Source organism: Dicentrarchus labrax, unplaced genomic scaffold, assembly GCF_905237075.1.
Source record: "Dicentrarchus labrax unplaced genomic scaffold, dlabrax2021, whole genome shotgun sequence".
NCBI lineage: Eukaryota > Metazoa > Chordata > Actinopteri > Moronidae > Dicentrarchus > Dicentrarchus labrax.
The window spans coordinates 19183523-19202059 of record NW_026136715.1 but is presented as its reverse complement, the minus strand read 5'-3'; the positions used below and the strand labels follow the sequence as shown (position 1 = coordinate 19202059).

The following is an 18537-nucleotide window of genomic DNA, read 5'->3' as shown; positions in this document are numbered from 1 at the left end:
TGTGTACGTATGTGAGGAAAAAGCAACAGTGAAAAGCTGTCTGCCTCAGATATTCTCAGGACATCACAGTCAAACAGTCACATGGAAGTGTGAACTAATGCCGACTACAGGATTTTGTTATTTTCACTTTTGATTTTAACTTATGATTTAAAGTTCAGGCATTATCCAGAGTAATGGTAAATGGTAAATGGACCTGTACTTGTATAGCGCCTTTCTAGTCTTCCGACCACTCAAAGCGCTTTTACACTACATGCCACATTCACCCTTTCACACACATTCACTCAGTGATGGCGAACAGAAACTGACATTCATACACATTCACACACCGATGCACGGCATCGGGAGCAATTTGGGGTTCAGTGTCTTTCTCAAGGATACTTCGACATGTGGCACCAGGGGCTGGGGATCGAACCCACAACCTTCCGATTTATGAACGACCCACTCTGCCACAGCCGCCCACAGAGTGACTTATAATGAATTAACCTTATTATCAATTGATGACATTACATTTAAATTTTTTGAGCAATCTACTGGAAATTAAACAAAGACATTAAACTGTCTCAATCAAGTTGAATAAGGAAAGTCTGTGGCTGAGCAACCACTGACATAGAAAATAAAATCATGTTTCAGGATAAAATAATGTCTTCTGAGCCATTAAGTCATCTATCAGCACGGCAGCATTTTAAATAGTAGAAGAGAAGGTGGACAAATAAAGAGCTGTGTCATAATACGATGATAGAAAAGTTGTGTGTGACCACAGGACACTATAATTATCACATAAAATCATGACTGCGGAACAGATTGGGCCATTTAAGAGGAAGGGAGAGCATGAAAGGAAGGGGAAAGGAAAATACACAAGCACTGTTAAACAGTCAGTAGTAAATTAAGGACTGTGTAGTAAAAGTAATTACAGTCTTATTAGAATGAATAAATGATTATTATCCAGCAGACTGGGTTTGTGGGTAGTAATGTGAGATGCTACAGTTGGCAGAGGAAAAGTGGAAGTTCAAAAGGACGGTCTAGAATAAAAAGGTCTTACTGTGTGTACCAGATCAACAACAACAACAACAACAACAACAACAATAACAAAAAGAATGGACAACAATTAAACGCAGGATTCAGTCAGTTACATCAAAGTTAAATGAGAATATGCTGAGCTGTCTTCAGTGATTCCTCAGTTTACGAGCATTTACACACATACATGCAGGCATAAGTGTGTGTTATGTGTGTACAGTACAGATGCATCCGAAGACACCGGGACAAGCGATGGAAGCCTTAACATGTCCCAACACAATCACGAAATCTCAAAAATCTTCCCTGTGGAATCAAACAGGGACCTTCCAGGAACAAACAGAGAAGACGGTTGTCCTGTGTGGACTTGCTACAACGAGCCTGATTACAAAAGCAACAGCGCACCCTATGGCAGAAATACAGTACATTCAGCTCATGAACAAATTTGATTAGAATTTTGCCTTGTTGTATTTGATAGGTGAGAAAAAGATTCCCATTTCAAGCATCAAGTTTTCATCAGATAATATGTTATTAGGTGAATTATTTTATGCAAGAAAGTTTCATAAATGAATGTTTTTAGCATTTGAGTTAAACGCCTCGAACCCTAGTGTTAACCAGATCTGTTAGCGAAGTATCATCCAACGATCATCTATCGTTATCAATGATGTGCATGAAATACGTAACATGAAGTATACTGGAAGCATACACATCCACCTTCCACCAGAGGTTTAGTTTAGTTTATTCAACCTGTGAAAACGGTCGTATAACGGCTCTGGAGGAAATTTCCAAAGTTTCAATAAATAACCCTAATGATGTCATCAGGATTTAGGCTGGAGACTTAACCAAAAGCCTGTACAATCTGGCGGCGAGGAGCTTGAAAGAAGTAGGCCTTCAGGAGGCAGCAACAAAAGCAGTTGCATTTCAGGAAATGTAGTATCCACTTTAGATTGATGCTTATTAGTGACTAAAAGTCAGGATAACATGGCCTCTGCGGCTTCAATTTCAACCATTGTTTTACTAAATCTGTTTCTTGTTGCTGTACCCCTTTAAGAAAGCTCTTTTCTCTATATTCCTCTTCTCATCTCAAAGTCTCAAGACTTTTTTCCTTTATTTCTGTACCCTTCCCATCATGCAAGTTCATTCTTGGATATTAATCGCAATTAACTTTTCGTGTGGAGTCTTGAACTTTGATCCTTATAATGTCTGGGATTAAAGACACTTAGGATTTTTATATTGCATAAACATTGGTTAAATTCTTCAAATTTAAATGTAATAACTTTTTTCCACATGATCATCCAGACTTTGGGATTTGACTCCCCCACCAGACAGCCTCTGGCCTGATGACGGCTGGGAAAGAGTCAGTCCTACACCCACAGCTGCCTGGATTCCTTGTTGTGACACCATTACTAAGCCCCTCACAGCCACACACACACACACACACACACACACACACACACACACACACACACCCTTATCCATGAGCACTCCCTTGAGGGTAATGAAAATACCTGTGCACAACATTACCTTTTCCCACCTAGCTTACGCTGACAAGTCTCAACAGCCCATCCATACCATGAATAAATAATTTATCTGAGATGCAACAACCAGACAGATTCTTATTTACAGACCAGGGGACTTTTCCTGTTGCAACAATCACATCTCGGGAAATGATGATCACAACAGAAAGAATATTAACTCCTTTAATATGAAATGTTGTTTAATGTTCCAGTAGATCGCGTCACAGAGAGGAGTCATTGATATCCAGTCCTGGTGGTGGTTTAATGCGTCTGTGCAGAAAAATGCAGACAGCACAATAACTTTGTGTTTAATTCCAGGAGACACATTTTAAAGTTTTAAAGACAAGACCGCGTCGTGTGTGACAAAAAATTATTGGAATCATTTATCTTTACACAGAACATTTTTAAATGACCCACACTCAGACAACCACAATATTACATATGCACAAGGGTGTAGGGGGTGAACCCAAGTAATCCCAGTTCAAAATAGTTGAGGTAACTCAATTATTTTCAGATGAACTGTATCAATCAAGGAGGGGATACTGTATTTACCACTACACCCCTGCATATGCATCATAATGGTGCCAGCTGAGCGGTCAATAATGATTTGAAATTCCACCTCCACACTAAAATCCTGTTGGCCTCCTATTAAAAGAGACCACTGCAAAGTTTGGTTCTTTATCCACAGAAAGAAAAATGAAAAAAGAATCAGTTGAAAAGGGATCAGCAGGGATCAGCGTTTGGTGATATCTGAGAGTACATGAAAAAGTCATAAATTACTTTTAGTGTGTTCAGTCTTCCGGGGTGCAGATGCCATGGGAGATGCCTCAACTCGTCCACCTCGCAGACTAGTGTGCACATGCACCAACGTCACGTAGTCACGCACACACACACATACACACAAATCTATGACTTCGGCTCCACGTGTCATTGTCAGAAGTGAAGTGCAGCATTGATAAAAGAACTACAGTATCTTATGTGTATCTTCTTGTACAGACAAGAGATCATGAGTAATGGATGAACTAGGCTTCTTCTTCTCTCAGGACATAGAAGAAGGATGAAGGGTTGAGAGGAAGGAGAAAAGGACGGTGACAGAACAAAAAACATTAAAGATTAAAGACGCTTTGTCAGTGATCTGGAAACACATATTTAAGGTGAGTGAAAAGAGGAAATTAAGAAAGGGAAGCAGAAAAAAATGGATGACATAAAGATTAGATTATAAGCACTAAAAATGTCTAAACATAGCTCATGTATACATTTAATCAAATGTACTGGTCTTTGAAATAGAAACATCCAGCAATTCATCCCAAAATGTTGTGAGGTGGTCATGACTTTGCAAGAGCACTGCATAGTGCTCTAACTAGCTATTTCATTGTTAATTTTCACTGCAATCCCATTTATTCAGCCATTCATCCATCCATCCATCCACCCGTCCATCCATCCCTGCCTCTACATGGTGGACCAGTGGAGGCAGGTCCTGACACGCTTCTGGAGACAGGGTGATAATTGCCAGAGCGTCATCCATATACACAAGCAACAGCTTGCCCGCTGCAAATTCGCTTAACTGTCCAAATATCGAATATGTTTACAGACACACACACACACACACACACACACACACACACACACACACACACACACAGCCGACATACAGTATGCTTGCTGTACACATCCATACAGTCTAAGCTTCATTTCTGTACAGTCTGTAATTATATTGGATTCAAATAAATATAGAAAAGTAGAGAATGTCTTACACTTTCTTTGACGTCATGGTAATTGCTGTTTGTCTCTATGACACTATTGAAGAAATAAGGAAAGATGTAATAACCTTTAGAGGCTTTTTTTTAAACAACAGCTATTATCTAAACTTGGTACTCTGTAGTTAAAGATCTAACCCTAAAATCATTGATTAATTATTCAAACCTAACATTTCTGCCAAATATTTAACTTGAAATCATACTGTATGATCTGAAAATGATCATTTCGACCCATTCAAGCTGCTGACAGATTGCATATAAGTAGTAAGAGTAAGTTTAATAGCTTCATACTGAGTGCTATTCATAATTTCAAGGATGCATTTACAGCACTGGCACAGTCCATGGAGATTTCAGTGTTTTAGACATGATGGCATACACACAGTGTTACACAGAGTGTTAAGGGACACACAGCAGAATAGAAAATAACATATTAGTTTCCTGGATTGATGGTATCCCACAGTCCAGAACATTTCCAGACCAATGTTGATACTGGACAATGTACACTGTTAGATATCAATCCTGCAGGCTGTTTTCTTTAAGCACTCCATCTACAGGGGAACTATAAAAAGCAGAACAAATTGATCTGAATCACGCACACTCGTATACATATGAACAATGTGCCGTCATCAATAAAACACATCTGAGCAACGAAATGTGTGTGAAAAATCTTCCTTATAGAGTGTGTTTTTTCCAGATCCGTTGCTCGGCGGGAAGGCCAGTGGTGATGTGGCCGCGGATGATGCATGGGGAAAGGAAGGGAAGGATGCATTGTGCTGGGCGTGTTGGGACCTGTGTCCTAACGGAGAGAGGCTAATAGCTGGGAAGAGCAGCTTCTGACAAGCCGCCTTGCAGTGCATGCTCGAACCCGCAGCCGCCGCATCACACCCCCTCCCACTCCTGACACATACTGTACACGCACACACGCACACACAGACACACACACACACATACACACACACACACACATACTGAAGTCTGAGTGTATGGAAAGAGGTCTTATTATTTGACAAGGCTGAGGTGTTAGATCTCATTTCCAGTCACGGTGACGCTTGCCTGCGTCCAAGCCAAGAGTCGTCTTCAAGAGGCAAGAGAGCGGCAGAGTTTCAGAGCTATTATCACTAATGCACAGTGTCTTGACGAGACAGGAGGGGGACTGGAGGATTACCAGACTAGCTTAACATGGGCTTGAATGGACTTACTGTATGTGGAAATATTATGATTGTGTCTTCTGTTCCCATCTGTTCTCCTGGTTGTAGTTCTCTTCTCTTCTCCTATCTTTTCTTCTCTTCTCTTTTTGAATGGTGAAGCAGATGTGGACTGAGTTAGTAGCCAGTTGTGTGCAGACACAAACCTAACCTCCCCTCAGTCATTCACTTGACAACTTGAGAAGAGGAGATTTAATGAGAAATACTTGCTGCTACCTTTCGCGTAATCTCCCAAAGCACTGCATGCCACCCGCTCTTAGTGGGAGGCAGAGGGGTGGGGATGGGGGAGGCTAGGTAACTGATTATAGTCAATATGCCCCTATGGCATTTGGCATTCCCCACTGCCTGAGGCCACAAGAAATCGTCCAGAAACCCCGAGACTGTTAACTCCTTCATTCAAACGAACTGACTCAGTCTGGTCTACATAGTCATCCCTTTTTCAAAACCTAGGCCTTGAATTTTGCATAAATACACACACCCAGATGTCCATGCATGTTAGACACACAAATGCTCATGGAACCCTGGTGTTATTTTTGGGGAAACCCCTTTTGTTCGCAGAAACGTATTCATTCCGAGAGGCTTAACCATAATCTCTTTTCTTTTCAAAGTGAACACTTCTAAAGCAACTTGCCAACGTAATCTGATCTTAAAAAGCGTTTGGCCACTGAGCTCAAACGTAGCCTAGCAAACCTTTATGTACACTTGGTTTTCTTGGTTGGTTTTTCTGCAAAACTTAAATAAGCTCCTGCATGCTTTCATTTTTATTTGGAATGAAACATTCCTTGCTTGCATTTCAAGAAAATGTTTAAGGACACAACTGAATGTACTGTAGATACAAAAAATATTCTGACTGTAGTCAACTTTTTAAGGATGCACGATAATTAACGGGACAAATAAATAAACTATTAATAATAGTTCATTTGGACTTCTAATGCTAAACGATTGATAGCCATTATGTTTTTTAATGAACTTTACTAGAAAAAATAAATGAACATTTGAAGAGTCCAAACTGTTGTTTATTGTTGTTGTGTTAACAATAGTGATGTCAGTTAGATTTAGTTAGCTCAGAGCTATGGAATATTAAATTATCTTTAATTAAATTATATTTTCTCAGCACATTGCAGCCTTTCTTACCTTCAGGAGTGCATAAACTAGAGGTTATGAACTGCTTTTTAAAATACAAAAATGCAAAATTATCGGGTATCTTATCGGTATCGGCCATAAGAAGCAGGTAAATCGACTGACAGAAAATCCATATCATATCATATAATCATCCATATATGCATCCCTAGTACTTTTTTAACATTTGTAAGGCCTCCTGTAAATAAAATATGATACCACTGATCATCTTCAATGGTATCATATTCTATCCTACAGGATCACACATGCATCATTTCACACATTCAGTTTTTTGTTGTTCCGTAGCTACTGTATAATAACACTTAAATACATCCTCTGATACTTTGCCAATCTAGTAATCAGGTGTGCAAGATAAAAACAAAGCATTACAGTAAACTCCATAAAAGCTATGAGCAATCACCCGGTCTCTCTCTCACTCTAATCCTTTCTGTTTAATGGCAGCAGAGGCATCTGAATAATCACAGGTTTCTTCTTGATCCTTTTTTTGCTGCGTCATCATCTATATCTTAAGTCGTGTGCCAGTCAAAAACTCCTTTGTCTCTCTTTTACTAACAAAAAAACTGCTGGCAGGTGGATTCAAAGCCTTCTTCTTTATTCATAAAATTGGGATCATTTTCAAACTATTATCCATGCAAACCAAAGCCGATAAGAGGAGTTTATTTTGTTGCAAAGGGGTGGGAGGGACTGCAGCAGGGTGGTGAAGTGACTAAACTAGTTCAATAGATCTGTTGGCAGGCGCCCTTCAATTCAAAGTAATAAGAAACATTGGGGCCTTATCAGACTTCTTTTATTAGATTTATTTCTTTGATGAAGTTATTAAGAACATTCAAACTGTAAACTAATGGGATGTCACGGACAGTAAGACAGAATAATTTGAAGGGCAGAGTAGTATCACGCTTAACCAAACAGGTTGAAACAAGTTTCTGCCATATTTCAGGATTTCATTTCATTGCAGTAATTTCTCGGGTAAAACAAAGTTAGTCAGTAAGAGAATGGAAATAAGAGAAAGGAGATGATTGACATATTTTAGGAGAAGGCAAGGCGAAACTTTAGGCGCCAGAGGTGACAGCCATGAGTGTGTGTTAAGAGCGGAGGAAGAAAGAGACAGAGAAAGAAAAGCAGCAGGTCAAAGACCACCGCTCTAATGTCCAGAGGAGGATCTTCTTACATCACTGAAGGCTGAGTAAAGGAGCCCACCACGCATGGTTACTTCCAGCAAACACAGCCGTGGAGGAGCCCCTCAGTCAATCACACAGAGACATTCACAGGCCTGAATGCTCAGAGACACATGAAGACACACACACACGCACACACACAGAGTGAAGGAAGTGCAGTTTGTCTCTTGGGTCTTTTGTTTCAGGGAGGTCAACTGTGTGACAGTCGGAGGTGACACCTTTCAAGCAGGAGACCTCTCGTTGGGTCATGACAAATTACACAGCTTCCATCTCACCTGTCTCTCACCACCGTAGGTACTTGTGTGATTTGAGTTGCGTGAAGTTCTAACTACCACTACTAATGTTGTACCAGTACTAGTATTACTACTTCTACTATGTATTGGTAGTAAGAGCAGCAGCAGTAAGAATACATTTATGTTTATGATAATAACAGTACATTTTAATGTGTTACATCCTCCCTGTAGCAAAATAAGAATAATCTTCTTTTCAACATGTGGAAGCCCTCTTAGTCAGAAGCATGTCCTGTACCAGATGTTGAAAAAAACAACAACAAGGAAAATCCACAGTATCATATATGGATTAAGGCTGACCAACAGTAGAAAACTAACCATAACAGTGTACAATTTATTATTACTGCACTGATCTCTCATCAATATAGCAATATATAATGCAACAATTCCAACAACTTTTAAACTTACATTACATTCATTATGAATGAGCCACTAGTCTACCTTATTTTTATTTTATTTTGTTTTGTTAATATTGTGGACTATCTATAATGTGATGTTTGAATGTCTTGTATTGGTTGTTTTTTGTGTGGACCCCAGTCAGAATAGTTGTTACTTTGGTAATAAGTAACAGGAATCTTAAATAAATCAACAAAACATTACACTTTGAATACAAACTGATACTGTAACTATAGGGAAACTATAACTATAACCTCTCAAATTAATTGAACCATGTGCTTAACGAGACAAAATGGTAAATGTCTCAGAAACCAAAATATAAGTTAAAAAAACATTAACATAAAAAATTAAATGTCTTTTAATAGATTGAGCTAGAATTGTCTAAAAAGACAAACACATACAAGACATAAACTTTCTCGCCCACGTAACAAACTTGTTGCATTCATCACATTAGATTTGACTACGAGAGGTGAGTAGAGGACAAGATGAATCACTGAATGATGCACTACTTTCTCTTGCACGCGACACGCCTGCACATGTGCTGGTTTGAGCGAGTGTGTGTGAAATGATGTCTTTGTGCATGTTTATGTGTGTGCAAGATAGTTACACAGTAAGACAGAGGGCCTGAAAGGGAGAAAGATACACACAGACACACACACACGTCAAAGCCAAGAAAGTGTGTGTACTCACGGTCCATGTGGCAGACTTGGCGGTGCTAGACTGCTGGAAGGACACCTGGAAGGCGTGCAGTCCGGGGTAGTCGGTGTTGGAGGGGATGGCCGGGGCAGGCGACAGGCCCTCGAAGGTGGAGTTGGGCTGGGAGTAGGGTGAGGGGGTGGGCACGGCTGACGAGGAGGCGTTCTCGGAGCTGTAGGGGCTGGCGGACGTTGCGCGGCTCCCCAGGCTCTCCATGCTGCTGCTCAGCAAGTTGTATTGGGACTGTGGAGAAAAGAAGAGGGAAGAGAATGAGGGAGGCAAAGAGGGAGGGAGGAGAGAGACGGAGGGAGGGCACAGGTAGAGGTGGCGGAGAAACAGGGGCTTGGAGGCTTAAAGGAAGGTCGGATTACACTGGGATGGGAGAGTAGCTGGTAGTGTTTGTGACGCTGCACGTGTGTGGGACGAATGCATGTGTAACTGTCCAGGTAGTTGTCCATGATCGACACAGAGTACTTTTTGTGTGATTTATACATGAAAAAATAGATTTGGTGATAAAATCAAGTACATGTTGCTCTGTGTGTGTGTGTGTGTGTGTGTGTGTGTGTGTGTGTGTGTGTGTGTGTGTGTGTGTGTCAGTGTGAGTGAGTGGCGGTTGCAGTGAGGTCTCCACAGTAGCCTCCTTGGGGCTATAGGAGGCAAGTTGTAAAACACAAGTGTAATCTGCCTAATTGCCTGCCATTCCCCTCTTGTCCTCTCCGCTGTGTTTGAGCAGAGGAAAGATTTGTTGCACCGAGCTGTAGGTCCTGACACACTTGTCAAAGTTAACACACTTTGTGAGGCCCATATATAGTTGTACACAAACTCAGAAGCTACTGCATAAGGAAAACTGCTTTGTGGCTTCTTTTTTTTAATCCAAGTTCTGGTGTCACACTGCATACCACTATACCACAGAAAAGTTAAAAAGTACAAAGAGCCAACTACTGTACTTTAAGTCCTCCTGTCCACATTCTGCTTATCAACATCACATCTCATCTTTGAACAACAAGGAGTCCTTTATCCAACTAATTTAACATCAGCTGACTCAGATTCCACAAGACAAACTGACCACTGTGTAATGATATGAAAACACAAATAACAAAATCAATAATATGAAAATGAATCCCAGATTTATTCCTGCTGCCTGCACTGTACATATGTATCAAATAACTGACAATGGTGGCAGGTTCACACTGAATTAGCCACAGCATCGCACACATACACACATAATTACCCTATGAGCAGAAAAAAAAATGTTTTACCTTCTTTTTCACGTAGTACATCCTCTAGTGCTTTAGTCTCATTTGTCAACTCTTCAGTCAGAAAACGTCCAAACACAGCAAAGCAAAGAGAGTGTGGGACCATAGCCTAACCAGACAGTTCAAACGAGGTGTGCATCAGTGGGCACACCACACACTCACACTCTCTTACACACAGACACATGTACAGCCAGGACAGGGAAAAGGTGAGGACTGGTGTGGAGAGAGAGAAACTATAGACTGAGAGGAGGGGAGAGAAGAAGAGAAGGAAAGAGAGGGATGGGAACCCAATAAATGGTACGACGTTCTAATTATGGCATGCCCGGACATAGACGGCAATGCCGGGGCGCATGTACACACATGCTCCAAAACACCTTGTGAAGGCCTGCACTAAGTAAACACTGTCTGGTCTGACGGAGAGAGAGAGAGAGAGAGAGAGAGAGAGAGAGAGAGAGAGAGAGAGAGAGAGAGAGAGGAAGAAGACACATGAAAGAACAAGAGTGTAAGGGTCAGACCCCCGCCCCACCCACCAAGTATTGTATATCAATATAGAATTAAATCAGTTGTCAGGGCTGGACCTTTCTTTAAAAACAGGGACTCTTCAACATTCTGGTCACCTTGAAATAAATCATTGATACTGGATAGAATTTATCTGAATAAATGGTTTATTTTAACTGTATAAATCCAAACTGAGGAGTTTTGTTTTTTCTACTTTTGGTCAGAATCCAAATCTATAATCCAACCAAGCTCTAATTACAGTGGATATTATTTAACAAATGAACTATGCCCTTTTGAGGGGATTCAGATAATGCCACAGACTAAAAAAATTACATCTGATTTGTTCAAACTTTGTCACAGGACTAATAAGGTTTTGAATGCCTTCTTTAGCCATGACTGAAAGCAAAGTCAGTCACTTGGTTGTTCACAAAGAACATAAAGACAATACAACAGACAGCATGAATATGTCAGCTGAGAGCACTGAAGCAGTACGCTCTTCCACCTGGTCCACCCATTGCACACCTAATGTGCTTTTACACTGAAACTTCTCCTTTCCTCATTATTTTCCGTTGTTTATATTCATCTACAGTATACCATACTCTTTAAATCCCCAACCTGGAGCAATACACAGCAAAGGGACAGGTCAATGTCCTAAACTTAATACAAACTGTGTAGGTTACATAAGGAAGCACACATGCGTGGGTGTTTGGATCTATACATTGACTCTAAGGGACACGCAGCACAACACATTATATGGGAGGCAGCTGGGTTCAAAAGAACTCATGCCAAATACTTGTTCACTTGTTGACCTTCGAGACATGCAGACGCAAATAAGTGGCAACAGTCCATTCAATCCCATTAAAGCCTGTATATCAAATGTAGAACAGAAACAATTGGTCGATTAGCCAATTGACAAAATATTACTTGGAAACTATTTAGATAATAAATGAATCACTTTTTTAATGCAAATATTCCTCACTCTGATTTTCAAGTGTAAGAACTTTTTTTTGTGATAGACACTATGATAATAACTAACTAATATCTTTGGGTTTTTGAGTGTTGGTTTGGATTTGAAAAGGATTTTAAATATGTCACCAAGGGATCTAGAAAATTAATGTAAATAATATAAATGACAATTTATTAAACAATGTTTTTATAATTTGAATACAAAACAATCAATGAATTAATTGAGAAAATAATAATTTCAGATTAATTGATAAAACAAGTGTCTTTCTCGTGTCTGGCAGTGGAAAATAGGACAACTATAAAATTTGCTGTGATACAAATGTGTTCACATGCATGAAAAGTATGAAAATGAGTTACTAGGCTGATGTGCTCTTATGTTTGTTTTCTCCTGATAGATGAATAAAAGAGTCATTCTGTCCACCCTTTAATATCTGATTCTTTACTACTACCTTTGAAATCTTCCTCTAACAGGTATTGTCAAAGGGGCTTTATGCACACAAGGGAAGCCCAGGTGTATGTGAAAAAAAGACACACACATGCAAACATGCACACACACTGTCACACAGACCCATACGCTCACAGGTGTGCTTGCTCTTAATACCTAAACTTGATCCGCAACAAGTTGAAACAGAACTAAAACTTCCGCCACCACTGTGTGAACAAGTGTGTGTGTGTGTGTTCGCTGTGCTTAAGTGTTTAAGCTACCCATCCCAACATCATCTGATGTCCCCCATGGGCAGCCATCCTGGTAGCTGCCACTCAAAGCCGAGCTTTAAAGGCTCAAAACATTTAGAATCACAGATAAGCCGGCCACAACAACCCTCACTTGTCAAGATGAGTGAAACATAATAGGCTGAGGATAAAGAGAGCCTGCTACTGACCTCTGTTTACAGCTACTAATTAAACGTAACTCTAGTTTTCAACCCTAAAGTTAACAACACTGTCTCAGATGTTGCCATATGGCCCTGGAATAAGGACACAGCATGAATGAAAAGTTAGGCTACATAAATGAAGCACACGGGATTACATGAAAACTGGAGCATGTCTAAACGACGCCAGCTATGTTAAACAGAGGTGAGGATGACAGGGGGTAAGATGTGGAGTGATATGTAAGAAGGTTGCCCCCTGTTGGGAATATTTGGCAAAGTGCAGGAACTGTGTAAATATATTCATTCTCCACTGAGGTCTGCGTTCACGCCACACTGTCGAATACATATATGTTTGTACTTTTCAAGCAATTGATAGATTACTATAACATCTTCAGAGTTGATCCCTAAATACCTCACAATTAATGTCAGTGGAAAATGAAGGAAAGTTAAAACAGTGTTAGCCACTGCATGGTGTTGTTGCACCAAAATGTGTGTTTTAGGTGCATGCATCTCCTTCCATGTTTCCACCTCATTACAGCAGAATATATATCTAATACATAGTATATGAATACAAATAACAAATACATACTATAATAAGCACACAAGTTCAAATTCAAGCCATGGTCACTTGTGCATGCATGGAAAATTCAAGAGAACACAGGCCTGATTTTCAAATGTCAGCTCGCTCTCAAACACCATGAGTACAGATACAGATACAAAGTCTTTCATTCATCCCTGTGATTGCAACCAGTTTGGCAAATAGTGCCCCTGAACCAAAGTTAAAACTTCTACACACAACACAAACCACAACCAGACCAATAGGGCACCATTTTCAAACATTTAAAAAAAGTTCTGAATATGCCATCACATAAACATCAGTCCACTTACCACGCCACATAGCATCTTAAGGCTCCTGGAAGAAGAGATGGGTTTTTTTTACGATGTCCCTGTGACCCGACTCTCATTACTCTCCACTGTGGTCAAGTGTGGCTGTAAGAGTTGAACTCTCCGTGGCCAGCTGACCCCTCCACGGAGCAGTACATGATGGAGGATACAGGGGACGTACAGCCTCTCTTCTCCACCACTTGTTTCCCTTGCCTGACTGGGCCTTCTCAACTTGTCTTGCATCTAACAACAAATCCTTGCTCCGCCCCCTTATTTCTGTCATGACTATTCATTAACCGGCCAGGCAGGCCCAGGCTTGCCCTCTTAAAGATTAGATCTGAGTAATATTCCAGATCAGAAAAGGGAAGGAAACATAGGCTGTTTGGGAGGGACTTCTGGTTTCATATTTGGAAGACAGAGGCGTAAAGAGTGACCAAAACGTGCCTGATGAACCTGAAAAACAGTTTGTCCCCGTGGGCTCAAAAAAATCCAAGAAATGTCATCGTGGTCAATCTGAAAATTTATAAAATGTTGGCATACTTTCTGTGGATATGAAGTTTCAACCCAACAACAAAAAACATGCATATACCTGTAAACATATGTGCATTTTTGTTAATGCGCATACATGCACACAGACACACCCCAGCCTACAGATGGCTCTACACTGAAACAGCAAGGGGTCCTGGCTTGGGCTTTAATTAGCCCTCCCCCAACACACACACACACACACACACACACACACATAGTCCCCACAGACCGCTCGGCTGGGAGATAGAGAGAGGGAAAAGGCTGCAAAGGAGAGGGAAACTATATGGGAGGGAATCTCCTCAACACTGGAGGGAAAAAGTGAGAGGAAACAACAGACTAAATGGGAAAAGAAAATATCTTTGGACTTGTGTTTGTTTGTGTAAAAAGATCCAAGATGGCGCTGCACGAGTGGCAGCCTGTTACCACAGCTCTGTGTGTTTAGTGTATTCCTCATACTTTTTCTTGTTTTTTTCTATTCTAATCTACATCGATCCACGTGCAAACATGGATGTGCAACTAGTTTTTATTATATCTTGAGTTTTTTCTATTCTTCTCTATTCTCTATTTCAATTTTTTTTATTTAATGTGCTCTTTTCTTATTTGTTGTATCTGGGGCTGCTGTAGCAAGTTAATTTCCCCATTGTAGGATCAATAAAAAAAGAAACCAAAAAAGAAACCCCCAGATCTGACACACAGAAGGAAAACACCCTTCAGAAATAAGCTGCAGCTTCTCAACAGAAAAAGGAGCGACTGACCACAAAGATACAAGCTGAACTGCAATGGAAGCTCAGGTCCCTACCATCACATTGTCATTCACGTCCCTCAGGTGGTAGACGTCCATGGAGCCCTCGGCAGCACTGCGGTGGCTCCCCGGGGTGCTGGTAGAAGGCACTGGGCGCTCACCTGGCTGGCTGCCTGGTGGGAGCTCAAAGTAGGTGCTGTCTGGCTCCCTGTGAACACACAACGCCATCAATACAAGTTGATCAAAGAAAAATGAACATAGCACAAGCATGTCACATAACAAAGTACCTGATGTTCGTATAAGGTTAGGAAAAGCCTCAATGTTGTTGTTTAAATAAATATATGATATGAGATATATGAATATTTTGGGACTGCTTTTCTTATCACAAGGAAGTAAACTGTTGTTTCCCAGGTGTAGGAAAGCCATTGTATTCCTCCAGCTTTTTACCCAACATTAGATATCCTATTGGATAAATCCTGATGTATGTGTTTGTCTTTGATGCTGCGCTTTTGGTTATGTCTGCACACCAGAACCTCTAATAAATATTAAAACATTTTCAAAATGTTGTCCAGCATAAAAAAGTACTTTCCCTTCCCTCCCCTAGAGACAGTTGATATTAAAACAAAGATCACTCTGGATTAGATTTAAATTAGGAATAATCCTAATCCTAATTTGCTCATAAAATAATCTACTCTGCGATATATGTGTTTTGTGTTCACATTTTTAATAAAACCATTACATCATTTGGAAAATATGTTCATTGTAGGCAAAGTAAAACAATCGTCACAGGTGTTGTTGACACTCACAGGGAGCTCCACAGGTGCTCGAAGGTGCCTCCTTCTTCAGTAACAGTGGACTGGGACATCTTAGAGGATGGATAGTCTTGTGAGGGACAGATCACTCTGCAGAGCACACACACACACACACACACACACACACACAGAAACATAAAATCATTTACAATTAGCCTGATTGTGCGAAACAAGAATGAATAAAATAATTATAGTAAAACTTTGAACATGTCAAAAAGCTACAAGTGGAAACAAACTAGTTCATACATGATCATTTTACCGGTGTTCAAAAAGGAGAGGAAGCAGTTCAAAACACACACACACACACACACACACACACACACACACACACATTCATCCAGGTGTGATCACACCAATGTAGTCCCAGTGAGGTGGCACAGGGTGTCAGGGGGGCCGGGCGTGCCCAGACCTGCCTGCCTCATCACCGTCTCACTCCGAGGGGAAGCGTCCTTCCCCTTCTGCAAAGTCTGAGCATCACCTCCTCCGCCGCCTGTCTCAGAATAACACCGCCTGCACTGCAACCTTAAAACGTGTTCAGACTTTACGGAGCTGCACCGAAACAAATAGCAAGTGGAGCTACAGCGGGTAGCGTTGTGTTATTAATCCTCTGGTTGTCTGAACCCTGCGCACTTTGTAGAACTCCATCCAGTGACAGTAAACTCTTTTTTTGACAGACGATAAAGACATTAAAGTGAGAGTTCAGAAATGTACCTGATATTGGGACATCCGGGCCTCATTGCGATGGTTTCGAGTTTTAAAAAATGAATCCGTGTTTGTCAAAAGCGTAACGGAAGATAATCAAACGGACCGCAGGCCTGCCCCGTACAGCTGATAAAGGGTCTCCATTCAGTCTCCAGTTTGATGTGCCAATGATTACATTCAACACACAACCATGTGCATATTTGGTCCTAGCCTGCTAAAGTTTACTACAGTTGCGCCCCACAGCAGCGTCACATCTCCCTAGCAACCCCTGTGAAGGACTGAACAAGAAGAAGTGTGGCAAAGGTGCGTGGCTTTAAATGTGCACGCTGCAGCAAATCAAAATCACTGCCAACCCTTTTTTCCCCTCTGGAAATACTGACAGAAATGTGGCTGCCATGTAGATATGACTTTATTGTTTTTTTCTTTAGTGACCCTGTCAGTTTAAATGATCCCATCTGTACCGAAGCACAGCTTTATCTGCACAGGGAACACGTTTCTCTTCGGTCTGTACTCAATCGATCGAAGATATGAAGCTCAGTAAACATCTGATGTCATGACTGTTGAACAAAAGCTGATCTTGTGGTCACACATAGGCCTGATTCATGCCAAATGATCCAGTCACAATAAAACAAAACCCAAGGAGCATTGGAGCTCAGTGTTAAAGAGGCCTGCTGCACGGAGACGCCGCAGCAGCTGTGTGTGGCTGCAGGTTCCCGCTGTTGTCGAGGTGTCTGCCGCCGCAGAAAACGGCTCTCGTTACTCGGTGCCACCTTGTCTGATCCCAGAGCAGCTCGTGTGTTCGCGCAGGGGATCTGACGGGCAGAGGAAAGACAACGGGCTGGCCTCGGAGCACCGCACTTGGAGCAGCTTAATTGGGATTCCACCTGGACACGGACGAGTTTTTCACTTAGCTTGCAGCTCGGGGAGGGAACGTCTTCTTGTCTTACACTGACCAAAAATAACCTCAGCTAATATTGTGTCCTTCAAGTCTTACACGGATTATTTAGGCCTATTCTTTATGATCTATGATATAGACCATACATGCACATGGCTTTCAGAACTGTTGGTTAACCTTTTCTTGTGGTGGAGAAATATGAAGACAACTGAGAAAAATAAATAATATAAAAATAAATAAAAATCTATATAAAAAAAAAACTAACAACAACTAACAAATAAAAAAAAAACATTGTTCTTCTTAAAAAATGTTGAAGATAGATAAATAGATAGGGTTGCATTGACATCCAACATTTATCTCTATTTTAATATTCTATACAAATAAACCTGCACGCCTGTAAGTGTGGTTTCTGTAAAGTACGGCCTCTGCTGGTTCTCGCTGTCACACCATCGCTTCAAGGTTGACATTGTGCTTCTCTGATATTCACCTGTCTCTACTTTGTGTCTCCACTCCCGGGTTACGGCACCCATGACAACACACACACACACACACACACACACACACACACACACACACACACACACACACACTGCATTCCCAAGGGCCATTTTATGGAGAAAATACACAGTCCCAAATGAAAAGAAATTAATTTTAAAATTGTTTTAGATTCGATCCTCCACAGCCCCAAGTGAAATATTTCATAATGGATTCAGCTTGCCGTTGCTGCCATCACTGGGTGTCGTTCATTATCCCTGTTATAGCGCTGAAATGTATCGAAGACCAATGCATAATATAAAAACTGAAGTATTAGGCTGTTATGCGTTAATGTAAATAACTCAGCATTTTGTGATTGATAATAAGCACATGAATGATACTGAACTATATGTTAATATTCGTCTTATAAAGAGCTTTTCGATTATTTGTTTTCACAAATGTACTTTTAGCCTATAATTAAAAAAAAAAAAAACGAAATATGGATAGTAATATTTCATCATGTCTATCTATTATTTCTATGGCCCACAATTTATTTATATGATTTTTTATTATTGGGCCTTTTTATTTACGCTACTGTTAATAAATAACGCAGACCCTTAACAAACCATTACCCAAACCACCATCAGCTGCAAAATCAAATAAACAAAAACAACCAGAAAGATTTTAAACTCTAACCTTTCAGCTATTAGAGTCTTATCCATC

At 40.7% G+C, this 18537-nt stretch overlaps 1 protein-coding gene across 5 annotated transcripts in view; it reads right to left on the bottom strand.

Annotated features, from left to right (window-relative positions):
• The window catches only part of tp73 (tumor protein p73), a 28773-nt gene that overhangs the window by 7172 nt on the left and 3064 nt on the right, over positions 1–18537 (bottom strand). For 2 of the 5 annotated variants that reach the window (XM_051424173.1, XM_051424175.1), the window contains exons 2-4: positions 15738–15833; positions 14989–15139; positions 9182–9430 (exon numbers count right to left, since the gene is read on the bottom strand). In XM_051424173.1, the coding sequence (XP_051280133.1) occupies positions 9182–9430; positions 14989–15139; positions 15738–15796 (459 nt within the window). In that variant the 5' untranslated portion in view covers positions 15797–15833. Of the gene's footprint in view, positions 1–9181; positions 9431–10446; positions 10720–13664; positions 13866–14988; positions 15140–15737; positions 15834–16454; positions 16697–18537 lie in introns of those variants that run through there. The other 3 variants (XM_051424174.1, XM_051424178.1, XM_051424177.1) reach the window with 3 other exon arrangements.